Source organism: Camelus ferus, chromosome 23 (assembly GCF_009834535.1).
Source record: "Camelus ferus isolate YT-003-E chromosome 23, BCGSAC_Cfer_1.0, whole genome shotgun sequence".
NCBI lineage: Eukaryota > Metazoa > Chordata > Mammalia > Artiodactyla > Camelidae > Camelus > Camelus ferus.
Window position 1 is genome coordinate 15631482 of NC_045718.1, and position 12997 is coordinate 15644478.

The 12997-nt window shown below is 40.2% G+C and overlaps 1 protein-coding gene across 4 annotated transcripts in view; it reads right to left on the reverse strand.

Moving 5' to 3' along the window:
- Positions 1–12997, reverse strand: part of DSTYK (dual serine/threonine and tyrosine protein kinase) — a 47884-nt gene that overhangs the window by 11452 nt on the left and 23435 nt on the right. For 3 of the 4 annotated variants that reach the window (XR_004314771.1, XM_014557250.2, XM_032467012.1), the window contains 3 exons: positions 4231–4900; positions 598–830; positions 107–190 (listed from right to left, as the gene is read on the reverse strand). Coding sequence is in view for 3 of the 4 variants with exons in the window: in XM_014557250.2 (XP_014412736.2) it covers positions 107–190; positions 598–830; positions 4231–4900 (987 nt within the window). In the remaining variant the exon portion in view is untranslated. The remainder of the gene's footprint in view (positions 1–106; positions 191–597; positions 831–4230; positions 4901–12997) is intronic. The other variant, XM_014557252.2, reaches the window with a different exon arrangement.

The window sequence follows — 12997 nt, forward strand, 5'->3', positions numbered from 1 at the left end:
TCACCCAACACTGACAGAAGATCCTAGGTGTCAGTTTTTGCTGGAGTGACTAAGATTCATTTGAAACAACTAGGGGCTGGAAAATGTTTCCCTAAGCAACCTCTACCTGTTTGATTTGCTCCCACAGCATCCTTGTAACTGAGGACCCTGAGTGAAATGTGACTTCAACATGATAGGCAGCATTTAAGATCTGAAAGAGAATACAGAAAAGAAAATCCATATGCCATGAGTAGAGTGGCTAGTTTTTAAAAATGCAATAAATGATATTTACTTCAAGAACACAGTCCAGTTTCAAGGTTCCCAGATCCATCCCTCAATATGTGCAGAGTCAGTGCAGGCTGATCATCTGTTTTGCAACTATTTGGGCCCCTTTACTTCATCTTCATCTTCTTGCTCATTGACTCAACTGCAATTGTACTTGTTTACAAGTACCTGCCACAGGCAGCAGTCATGAGATAGGAAAACAAAATAAAATTCAAACTGCATTGGCAAAAAGTTGAAAGAGAAATTCTCGGCTAACTTGAAGCTGGGCTTGTGGGTAGATTCTGTTTCATGTGTTATCTGTGACATGCTCTCAACCACCGACCCTTTGAGTACCTGTTTGAGATAATTACTGGTGATGTGAACTGAGACATCCTGAGACTTCTCCAGGCTCTGCAGACACCGCTCCAGGGTTCCGACGAAACTCTCGCGCAGGTAATCCACGGAGCTGATCAGCTTGTTGGCCACTGCCTGATTAAGCCGGGAGATGATGAGTTCCTGGATCTGTCGGATGCAGCATTTGATCTCTCGGGTGCCCACTGGTTCTCCATTCTCAGGAACAATGACATCTATGGAGGCAGAGCAAAAAGCTAGTAGGTTGTGAGGGGAGGGGCAGGCACACTGCAAAAAGGCATCTCCCAAGTCAGAGCCCAGGGGCTACCACTACGACGACGGCTGCAAAACACACGTGGCTGATAAATTGACTCAGCATGACCAGGGGCCACGCAATCCTCAACTACTTGAGGCATCTAAGAACCCTGAGAAGAAGCAACTGTGTCCAGAAGGAGCCTATTGATTTTGGCAGCCTTTATGTCACATTTATAGGAGGGGAAGAACAAAATTCACTGAGTGCAGACTATTTGAAAGGCACTACAGTATGCATTTTATATATGTAATCTAATTTAATACTAACAATAACTTTGTCAGGTGGGTATTGGTGGTTATATTTTATATGTCAGGAAAAAGGCTCAAAGAGAGAATAAAGTGGGCACCTGGAGAGGATGGTAGAGGAAGGAAGTAATATAGCTAGCACCTGAACCCAGAGCTCAGGGATTCCAGAACCTCTGATCTTTGTATTTGAACCTCTGATCTTTGAATATTTCATACTTCCTAGCATATTACTGAGAAAAACCCAAGAGTCAAGAATTCAATTCTAAATCAATTACTAGATAAATAGAAACCGTAAATGGATTGTTGTCCCCACTATGTTATTACTTCTCAGGATTTTGCAAACCAGAGGACAGAAGAATTTAAGAGAAGATAAATTACCTGCAAAAACTCCACCCCTAAAAAGGCACTCTTATGAAAACAGATTAAAACAAAATTTCTTCTGTATAGCACAGGGAACCATATTCAATATCTTATAATAACCTTTCATGAAAAAGAATATGAAAACAAATATATGTATATATATGCATGACAAGGACATTGTGCTGTACACCAGAAATTGACACATTGTAACTGACTGTATGTCAATTTTTTTTAAAGCATGTTTAAACTTAGAAAGAGGCACTAGTGGTGGAAATTTAAATTGGTGCTATCTATCAAACATGTAAACTAATCAAATGACAAACAAAAAATATCAACATACCCTTTCACTTAACTATTGTTTGTGCTTCTAGGAGTTATTTTTCTAGAAATATACCCTTAGAAATCTCAAACATATGTAGAATGATGATCAATGCATTACAGTCTATAATAGCAAAAAAAAGAACTAGCCTAAATGTCCAGCAGCAGGGGAATAGTTAAATAAATTAAGGCATATCCATTAGAAGAAGACCAATTTCTCTGCACATTTACTGGAAAGATCTCTAAGATATGGGTTAAGTGAAAAAGCAAGGGCAGAGGAACATACGGAGGAAAACGAGATGACTAGGGGACAGCACCTTTATATCTTTGAGTTAAATACCAAGTATGTATTATCTTTCTAAAAAATAAATATTTTCTAAAGTATGTATGTCAAGATAACCAGTACACATGTATTACCTTTATTTTAAAACAAACAAAAACCATTAATAAAAATCTGGTTCCATAGGATATGTAGTAGTTCTCTTCTAAATCCACTCATCATTACCTCAAGGATACCCAGAAAGGATCAGAACAGGTAAGAAGCAGCAAGTAAGTCTTGTCTAAGATCTAGCCAACTAGATAAGTAGATCCACAAGTCCACGATGTAGTTATTAACAGAGCCAGACATTTGATCGACTCGTGCCCAGACTCCACATCCGAGCAAACCACTGTGTCCCAGACACTGAATATAGTGTATCTGACACAGGACAGACAAGCAAATATTTCACTGACTGCTCAACCTACCTGCCCTGACAACCCTTATCATGTCCACTCTGATGCTGGCATTGATGCTGCAGTGTCTTTTATTCAGGCACTGAATTAATTAAATTAAATATTCAGAAGATTTCCTGGGATTTCCACTGCAAGTGAGCATTTCTCAGCAATTCCTCCCTATAATGGGAATTTGCCAAAGAGGCATCTTTGTTCGTCTTTAGAAAGACCTATAAGAAATCAGGCATCCTATGCTCGCTAAAGTCAAGTATATTTCCTTTGTACCTATAAATATATCATAAACATATACCATCATTCACACACTCATTCATTCTCCAAAGACGTACTATACACAGACTGTTATTTGTTACAAGGGATATGATGATGAATAAAGACCCAGATCCTATTCGCCTTCATTTCTAGGACTAAAAAAAAATAGAGAAACATAAATAACTGTGAAATACACCAGAAATTTCAGTTACAGATGAAATGCTTTGGGGGTCCCAATGTATGTGATCATTATTAGAAACCAGAGGAAGGTGTGCAGTGGGAAATATGACTGAGAAACTTGGAAAGAGCTAGGCTTTTGGAAGATCTTGAATACTAGGCTAAGGAATTTAAACTCAGTCTGTAGGAATACAGAGCCAATAAAGATGAATTGGAAAAAAGGAGAGAAAGTGGTCAGTGAGATCAGTCAGGTAACAATAGTTCAGTTACTCTAAAGAAGAGGGACTAGAGAAGCAAAGGTATGTATGAAATATGGAAGAAGACTCGTTAGGATGTGGCAACTGACTGGATATGGGGACAAGAGAAAGAAAACAAAGACCGGGCTGAAGTTTTGAAGCTGGTTACCAGGAGGATGGGAGCATCAGTAACTGGCAGCAGGTGAAGAAGCAGTAAAGCATGGAAATTAAGAGTACAGGCTCAGGAAGCGGACTGTCTAGATTTAAATTCTGCCTCTACTATTTAGCAGCTGTGTGACCTTGAGCAAATTACTTAACCTGTCTGAGCCTGAGTTTCCTCATCTAGCATTTTCAAAACCCTCCCAGGTGATCTGGGTGCATGGCTATGACTGAGAACCTAAAGGGCAACATGCAAACCACCTCGCTTTAATTAACAGGCAGTAGAGCCAATGGTCAGTCAACAAAGTCAGCAGCATCTAAACCTCAGCCACCAAAAGACCTGACCAATCACTTGGCCCAATTTTGCTAACAGTCATTGTAAAGAACGGGAATGCCACGAAAGCTAAAACCGCTACTTTGGGAAATCCTCCTGAGCTAGGTGTCAGGAGCAGCCTGAAAAGAAAACGAGACCATGCACACAAAAAAGGACTGATAAAGAAGCACAGGCCACGTCAAAGGAACCCAGGAGAAAGCACAACTTAGTGACGTTCTTCAAGCAGCTCTTCTCCAGCTCCATCAAGGTCAAAGGGGTACAGATATAAACCAGAGACTTAAAGAGCACTCTTAGGATGAATTTACCAAAAGTTGGACTAACAGTCCTGGGAAGGGATGATGGTGGAATCTTCCAGGAGGTCTCTCAGAACAAGAGAAGGTGAGCTCCTGCTAATGTCAGGGGTAGGTGAGATTACCCTGAGGTTCCTTCAGAATTAATGTACTCAACTTCCAGCTGGAAAAGACTTAGAGGATGCTGTAGTCCCGGCTCCCCACCAGGCTCCGCAAGACCTACCTTTAAACTCCATGTTGGCAGCATCATCCAGAAGCTCCTCCTTCATGGTGTTCAGCGTCTCAACAATCATGTCCTTCATCTCCTCCTGCTTTCGGTTGGCAATATTCATCAGTGATTCGTACAACTCGTTCTCCTTTTTCCGTGTGTACTCCAGACGCTTGGGAGTAATCTGCAGGTCCCGCTGCATGTCAAAGGCCTGGTTGATAAAGATGTCGAGGCAGTGGCAGTGCACCAGGTTCAGGGCCTTGGCTGCGTCCACCAGGCGGGTCTGCAGCACCTGGTGAGAAAATGTGTTCAAGTGTCTCAGCTTCTCACTTTGCTCCACCAGCATGCTCTGAGCTTTGGTGTCCTGGCCGGGGGCCCCACAGTTACAGTGACTGCTGCTCAGATAGCCCAGGTCAATTAGCTGGCGGTGAAGTGGTGATCTTTCATTCTCCATTCTTCTGGTGGAGCAGTCGATCATCTCCGAGCCCAGCTTCGGCACTTTGAAAAAGAATATGGGAAAGGAGAAATACTTTCGGATTTCCTGAAGCTCTTGCTCATCCCTCTCAGAGAGTTCATCTTTGTGGACTGCATAGGTTATCACAGGCAAGAAATCATTCACCAAGTCACCCAGAACATCCACTGTGGGCCGGAGGCCTTGGCACGGTGCTACCACAATGTCCACTTCCTGGAAGGGGAAGGGGGTCATATCAGCACTTCAGGGTCAGAACCAATCCTTGCCTCCCCAGAGTCCCACACTGAGACCAAAATCCAGATCTATGATGGGGCAACTGAACTTTGGTATGCCCCAATCATTCGTCCACCTCCTTCCTCGGTTACCAATACGCCCTGGTGCAGCCTATGAGGCAGGTACTCATCTAGAGAGAGTGAAAAACCAAGTAAGTAGAAAGGATGGCAGTCCCTTTAGCCATTTCAGATAAAAAAGAGTATTTGGTCCCTGCCTTCCTTTGTTGTTTGGAAACTCCTACTGATTCCCTCTGATGAAGAAATAAGATAAATAATAGACGAAAAAAGAACTCAACAGACTGGGAGGGAGTCTGCCTGGAATATTCATTCCTCCCCTCGCACTCCTCTCACACCCCCATCCCCATCTTTCTAACCTGGCTAACTCCCAAGCATCCTTTAAATCTCAAAGTATATGTCATGTCATACTCTTCGGGAGTCTTTCCTATTACACCATCCCATTTTTTCCCCATTAGCTTATAAACTCTTTGAGGACGGGGACCATGTCTATCTTGTTCACTACTATAACTCCAGTGCCTAGCACAGAGTAAGTCCTTAACAGTGTTCAATCAATCAGTCAATCAGTCAGTCAAGCAGTAAACTGAAGTCTAGATAAAACTTATCTGTAACTTACTTACTGTTCTATCTGTAACAAACTTACTGTTCTATTCTAAGTCTGCAGGTATCCCAAAGTCTTTGCCACCTGAGTCTTGGTAATACCTTTATGCTCATGATCACTTGGAATGACCAAGGTTTGCCTATCCAGTATTTATCTTCTGCATTATTTGGAAGGCAATGTCTTTTACATACAGAGTCGGCCATTAAGAGTTGGGGCTACCAGGAAAGCTCTTAGAGAAGGTTTGATTCTACCAGGAAGGACGCCCTTTGGCCCTGCCCTTCCTGCCTGGAGTACAGCTGTGACAGACAGAGCAGCCCTAGGGCAAACCTGAGAGGAGAAACCAGCGCTAAGGATGATGAAGCAACAAGAAATAGGGAGCTTGGGTCTCTCGTGGCAACAGCTGCCACACCAACCCTCAAATGCCTGGTTTCAGACTTCTTTTATGTGAGGGAAAAAAAATTAGCCTCTGTCTTGCTTAAGCAAGCCCTTACTTTTCTGATTGCTACATATGGTCGAACCCAATCATAACTGATATACCCAAGTTCCTAAAGTGAGGTTCAAGAATGATATCTGATTTAGAAACAACCTTCCACAGGCCTTGTTCCTAGTCAGCAGTTTCTTCCTCTTGTTCTGCTTCTTTCCTAAGGATCTTGAAGCACTTAAGGGCATATATTTCCATCCACCGCATTGTGAGGCTGCTCCTCACAATCTCTGAAATTGTCTACTTGGCCTGACATTCCAGACCCAAGGGACGACCTGGAGACCTGAACCTATATCACCATCACAGGCACACCAGCCCCGAAGTCTTCTGGGTCTGTAGACTCAAAATCAATCCTCCACAGAATTCCAGCATATTTTGCAGAGTCATCAAAGAACGCAGATCTGCTCAAGTATGTGTCCTTAAAGTTATCAGATGATGCAAATTTACTTTATTTGAAATCTAAGATAGACAATTTGCTTATTTTCTTTCAGACTAATACTCTGTTTTCATTCCTTTTTCGAGCAACAGGTATTGTTGATGAGAGATTTTTAAAAATCAAAACCTGGGACCTTTTCCTTTTTGATCTCCTTCTCCAAACAAGTAAGAAAGGGCTGGGAAATGTCAGCCCCTGTTTCTTGCACTGAGTGTGAGTGTGTGTTTGTAGTGTGTGTGTTGAAAGACAGAAAGAGAAAGAGATAGCTCTCCTAGTCCCTGAAAAGCACAAAGGTCTGATCTTCTTCCTCAACAAAGAACGAGTTAAGTTTTATTCTCAGGTCACACAACTCTCACTTGGCCGGCCACTTTGAACTCCCTAAAGCTAAAAGCGCTTTTAGCATCTCACTATTTGTAATCCGAGCAAACACTGTATATAAATCTATCTACTTTCTACCCAAGCCTAGGCCAAGAAGAAACCTGCTGTTTCGTCTGGGCCCGGAATTGTATGGAATGTTTTCTGATTGGAAGACTAGTCTGATACCCACCTCGCTATCCAAAACTAGCCCCCTTTCACCATGCTGAGTCACACACCAGAGTATGAATCAGTTTATGAGGCATATTCACAAAGCGAGTAAGAAAGAACTTTTAAGGTTTAGAGTAGAAAATGCAACTGCCTAAATACCAACATTCTAATCACATACAATAATTAGACTAGTAGAGATTCCCCCAAAATGAAAAGTTATAATAAGATAGAGAATTATAGGTAAAAATGGCTTTAAAAATATTTTTAAAACTTCTTCTGTCTGAAATATATACCTTTTAAAGATATAAATCAATCAAACTTATTATAGAAATTTTATGGGGAAAAAAACCTAAAAATATTCAAAACCAAAGTAAGTGTTGGTTAGAAAGTTTTCAGGAGGAATTTTATTTCCTTGTTTATTTGATAGATTTTCTTAAAATTCTAAAATAAATTCCTAGGTTTTCTTCAAAGGACTATTTTGTGTGTGCAACAGAACCATCAGCCAAAGCTGCCAAATCCATTTGTAGAACTAATATCCTCTCTAAGAGACAGCTGACTTTATTTGCTCACAGGTGCACATTCATTAAAAAAAAAAATGTATTCAGTGGATAAAGAACATGTGGTACATATATACAGTGGAATACTACTCAGCCATAAAAAAGAATGAAATTCTGCTATTTGCAACAATATGGATGGACTTGGAGGGTATTATGCTAAGTGAAATGAGACAGAGAAAGACAGATACTGTATATCACTTATATGTGTAATCTAAAAAATAAAACAAACTGGTGACTATAACAAAAAAGAAACAGACTCACAGATATAAAGAACAAACTAGTGGTTACCAGTGAAGAGAGGGGTGGGGGGAAGGATGAGATAGTGGTAGGGGATTAAGAGGTACAGACTATATTAAAATAGCACCCAAAGTAATAAAATACCTTGGAATAAATCTAACCAAGGAGGTGAAAGAATTATACACAGAAAACTATAAACCATTGATAAAGGAAATTAAAGAAGACTTTAAAAAATGGAAAGATATCCCATGCTCTTGGATTGGAAGACTCAATATTGTTAAAATGGCCACACTGCCCAAGGCAATCTACAGATTTAATGCAATCCCTATTAAATTACCTAGGACATACTTCACAGAACTAGAACAAATCATAATAAAGTTTATATGGAACCATCAAAGACCTAGAATTGCCAAAGCATTACTGAAGAGAAAGAAAGAGGCTGGAGGAATAACTCTCCCAGACTTCAGACAATACTATAGAGCTACAGTCATCAAGACAACATGGTATTGGTACAAAAACAGACATATAGACCAATGGAACAGAATAGAGAGGCCAGAAATGAACCCACAAACTTTTGGTCAACTCATCTTCGACAAATGAGCCAAGAATATACAATGGAATAAAGACAGTCTCTTCAGCAAATGGTGTTGGGAAAACTGGACAGAGCATGTAAAGCAATGAAGCTAGAACACTCCCTTACACTATACACAAAAATAAACTCAAAATGGATCAAAGACTTAAACATAAGACAAGATACAATAAACCTCCTAGAAGAAAATATAGGCAAAATATTATCTGACATACATCTCAAGAATGTTCTCCTAGAATAGTCTACTCAAGCAATAGAAATAAAAGCAAGAATAAACAAATGGGACCTAATGAAACTTACAAGCTTCTGCACAGCAGAGGAAACCATAAGTAAAACAAAAAGACAACCTATGGAATGGGAGAAAATTTTTGCAAATGAAACTGACAAAGGCTTGATCTCCAGAATATATAAGCAGCACATACGACTTAATAAGAAACAACAAAACAACCCAATCCAAAAATGGGCAAAAGACTTAAACAAGCAATTCTCCAAGGAAGACATACAAATGATTAATAGGCACATGAAAAAATGCTCAATATCACTAATTATCAGAGAAATGCAAATCAAAACTACAATGAGGTATCACCTCACACCAGTCAGAATGGCTGTCATTCAAAAATCCACAAATGACAAATGCTGGAGAGGCTGTGGAGAAAGGGGAACCCTCCTACACTGCTGGTGGGAATGCAGTTTGGTGCAGCCACTGTGGAAAACAGGATGGAGATTCCTCAAAAGACTAGGAATAGACTTACCATATGACCCAGGAATCCCACTCCTGGGCATATATCCAGAAGGAACCCTACTTCAGGATGACACCTGCACCCCAGTGTTCATAGCAGCACTATTTACAATAGCCAAGACATGGAGACAGCCTAAATATCCATCAACGCATGACTGGATAAAGATGTGGTATATTTATACAATGAAATACTACTCTGCCATAAAAACCGACAACATAACACCATTTGCAGCAACATGGATGCTCCTGGAGAATGTCATTCTAAGTGAAGTAAGCCAGAAAGAGAAAGAAAAATACCTATGAGATCGCTCACATGTGGAATCTTAAAAAAAAAAAAAAGCATAAATACAAAACAGAAATAGACTCATAGACATAGAATACAAACTTGTGGTTGCCAAGGGGGCGGAGGGTGGGAAGGGATAGACAGGATTTCAAAATTGTAGACTAGATAAACAAGATTATACTGTTTAGCACAGGGAAATATACACAAGATCTTATGGTAGCTCACAGAGAAAAAAATGTGACAATAAATATATATATGTTCATGTAGGACTGAAGAATTGTGCTCTACACTGGAATTTGACACAACATTGTAAAATGATTATAAATCAATAAAAAATTTTAAAAAAAGAGGTATAGACTATTATGTATAAAATAAATAAGCTACAAAGATATACTGTACAACACAGGGAATATTTTTTATAATAATTATAAGTGGAATTTAACCTTTAAAAATTGTGAATCTCTATGTTGTTCACTTGTAACTTATATAAAATTGTACATCAACTATAGCTCAATTTAAAATTTTTCTCAAAAAAAAAAAAAGGGGGGATTCAAGGCTTTCTAATGGTAGGTACTGCCTGATACATTGGCACCTAGAAAGAAGTTGTCCACTCCTAAATGTATCTTGTACTAAGCAAAAATGGATAGAAAACAAGTACCATGTTCTGTGTTCTCCATCCCCCAGTTAACTTGGGCAGTTGGTCTCACTGTTCTGACTATCACGACTGCTGGAAGGCAGGCAAAAAGAGCGGCTGGCTGAGACCCGGGCAGCAGTACAAGTGAGCCTGGAAGATGATATGTGATTCTGCAGTACTTACGGTGAAGGGATGACTCATGCCTGACGGGTTATAAACAAAAAGGGAAGCCAGCACTGTCTCCTGGAGACAGGGAGTGAAAAAAAATAGATTAGCACAGAGAGGATGAGCCCTTTTCTGGGCCCTGTTACAGCCACCTGAGAGGGGAGACTGACCTCGGACTGTCTCATGGAAGGCTGCGTTCCCTCCTGGTGCCTAGAGCAGTGTCTGGCACTCAGTGAGCATCCAATAAATAAATGTGCAAGTCATGGGTGAATAAACAATGTCTTTACTACTTGCTCAAAACCATTTTTGATCATCATATGTAAATTTTTCTATTTTTTAGCCCATTTCCCACACATTTATCTGGAATTGCTGTTTGCCTCTACTCCAAGCAGTGAGTAAGCATTTTGCTCCTAACTGAATTAAGGAAACAGAATCTCAGGGCATCAGGAGAGTGTGCCATGATTCCCATTTTGAGTCACAGCAAATTCCTAAAGACATTCTGCTGGTAGAAAGCATTCTGCACAAATCTATGGAATCTAAGGATGTTGTTAAGTTCCCATCAATTTTCTTGGTAAGATTAAGAGAATCCAGAAGAAAGAGACTGCTACCCTGCAAACACCAGAATTTACCTCTTTCGTTTTGTTTTTGATGTAAAGTGATACTATCTTAAATGCCAAGAAGAAATCACTCAATCACTGAAGAAACCTGACCACTTCTTAAGAATATCAGCTCTCATAGGCGAGGACTCCGTATTCAGTGGCTCATGGCACATTACCAAACCTCGGTGACAGCTAAGGATGATTAGCTTACTGATGGTTCAAACAGAAGACAGTCACGGACTCAGGCAGGTCACAAACAGCTTTGTTTTCTCTGGAGTTCGGCAGCCTCAATGCAACACACAGAAAAGAAGTGCATAACTATACTGAGTCCTGCCTTTGCTCAGCAACTGACACAGACTCCATCCCCACCTCCGCATTCTGCCTGTTGTCACTGTCAGTTCTCCTCCCGTGCCCATTCTCACAGGCAATTGGAGGTTTTTCTGTTTGTTTTTAGACAGGGTTGATTCTTCCTCATTTTTATGTAGTTTCCTAAACTCACCGTCAATCTTATTTTTATTTTTTAATTAAAAAAATTTATTTGGGGGGGGATTAGGCTTATTTATTTTTAGAGGAGGTACTAGGGGTTGAACCCAGGACCTTGTGTACGCTAAGCATGCGCTCTGCCACTGAGCTCTGCCCTCCTCCCCTGAACTCACAATCACCTTAAGTGTCAATTACATATTAAGGAAAAGACCTCTCTATTCTTGTCACATTGCAGAAAATCCTTGACTCGATACAAACACTCCCCAAGGAGGAGCCACAACTGAACTGGTTTCTAGGCTACAAGAGGCCTGAAGAGGCTGGGCCAACCCAGAGCTCTATCCCAGCAGACAGCACAGAATGGATTACAAGCTCATCTTCCTACCGAGTAAAAGTAGGGAGTGGCTAACTCAGAGGCCAGAGCAAGACTCGGGGAAAAAGCACGATCTCAGTCAAAGCTCTCAACTAGCCACAGACAGCATGAGACCATAAAGCTAAAAGACACAAGTTTATAATTTCAAACACCCCAAAGCAAAGGCTTTAGCTCTGCATCTCAACTTGTGAGCATGAAGCCCTTAAGGATCAGATCTATCTGATTCCAAACTGTGATGAATCGGATAACAGATAAGTTGACAAGAATATACTGAGTAGCCTCTATGCATTCTACCTTATGGATATTCAAACTTCCAGGTACCCACAGATGTAAATAAAAGTAGGAATGTGAAGTTTTATTTTCTTACCACTTACTAGATTCATCAGGAGAGACAAAACAGTAGAATGGAGAAGAGAAAGGGAGAGGGGAAACTTTGCCTTTTAACTTTATAACTTCAACTTCTGTTTTATTTACCTTTTTATAACATCTCTCTTTTCTTTCATTTTATTACAAAAGCACTTCGTAATAATTATGAAGAACTCTGCCTCAGACATAGTAAACAAACTTATGGTTACTGAGGAAAGGGAGTGGGAAGGGATAAACTTAGGAGTCTGAGATTTATAAATGTCAGCCACTATATATAAAAATAGAGTTTTTAAAAGTTCCTTCTGTATAGCACAGGGAACTATGTTCAATTACTTGTAACAACTTTTAATGAAAAAAATATGAAAACAAATATATGTATGTATATGCATGACTGGGACATTGTGCGTACACCAGAAATTGACACACTATAATTGACTGTACTTCAATTAAAAAAAAAAAAAAAGAACTCTGCCTCTAACTAGAACAGAATGATAGCTGTAAGTAAGCTGGAACCAGAAGGACTGAAGTTTGACAAAAGGAAGAAGTTCCACCATGGACGACTGTCAGGGAAGGGATGAGTGACTGAGAGAGCAGGAAATTCTCTTCTCAAGGACACTGATTAATTCATCCAAAAGAAGACTTACTAAGTGCCAGATACTGTGCTAGATGCTTTACACATAATCTCTCATCTAAGCCTAACACCTGTCCTAAAAGATACAGATTATTCCTCCCATTTTACAAATGGGGGAACCAAGCACCAGAGTCACACAGTTAAGTGACCAAATCAGGATATAAATCCAGGCCTACTTGACTATAAAGACTGAGTTTAAACAGTAACCGAAGCTCTACTGTGTCAGGAACTGCCTGGGCTGGTGCTAGGTAAGTTCTGAACGAAGAATAAAGGATGGAAAAGATGATTTCAGGGATACTAACACTCCAACTGTTCTTTGTTAAAAACTGT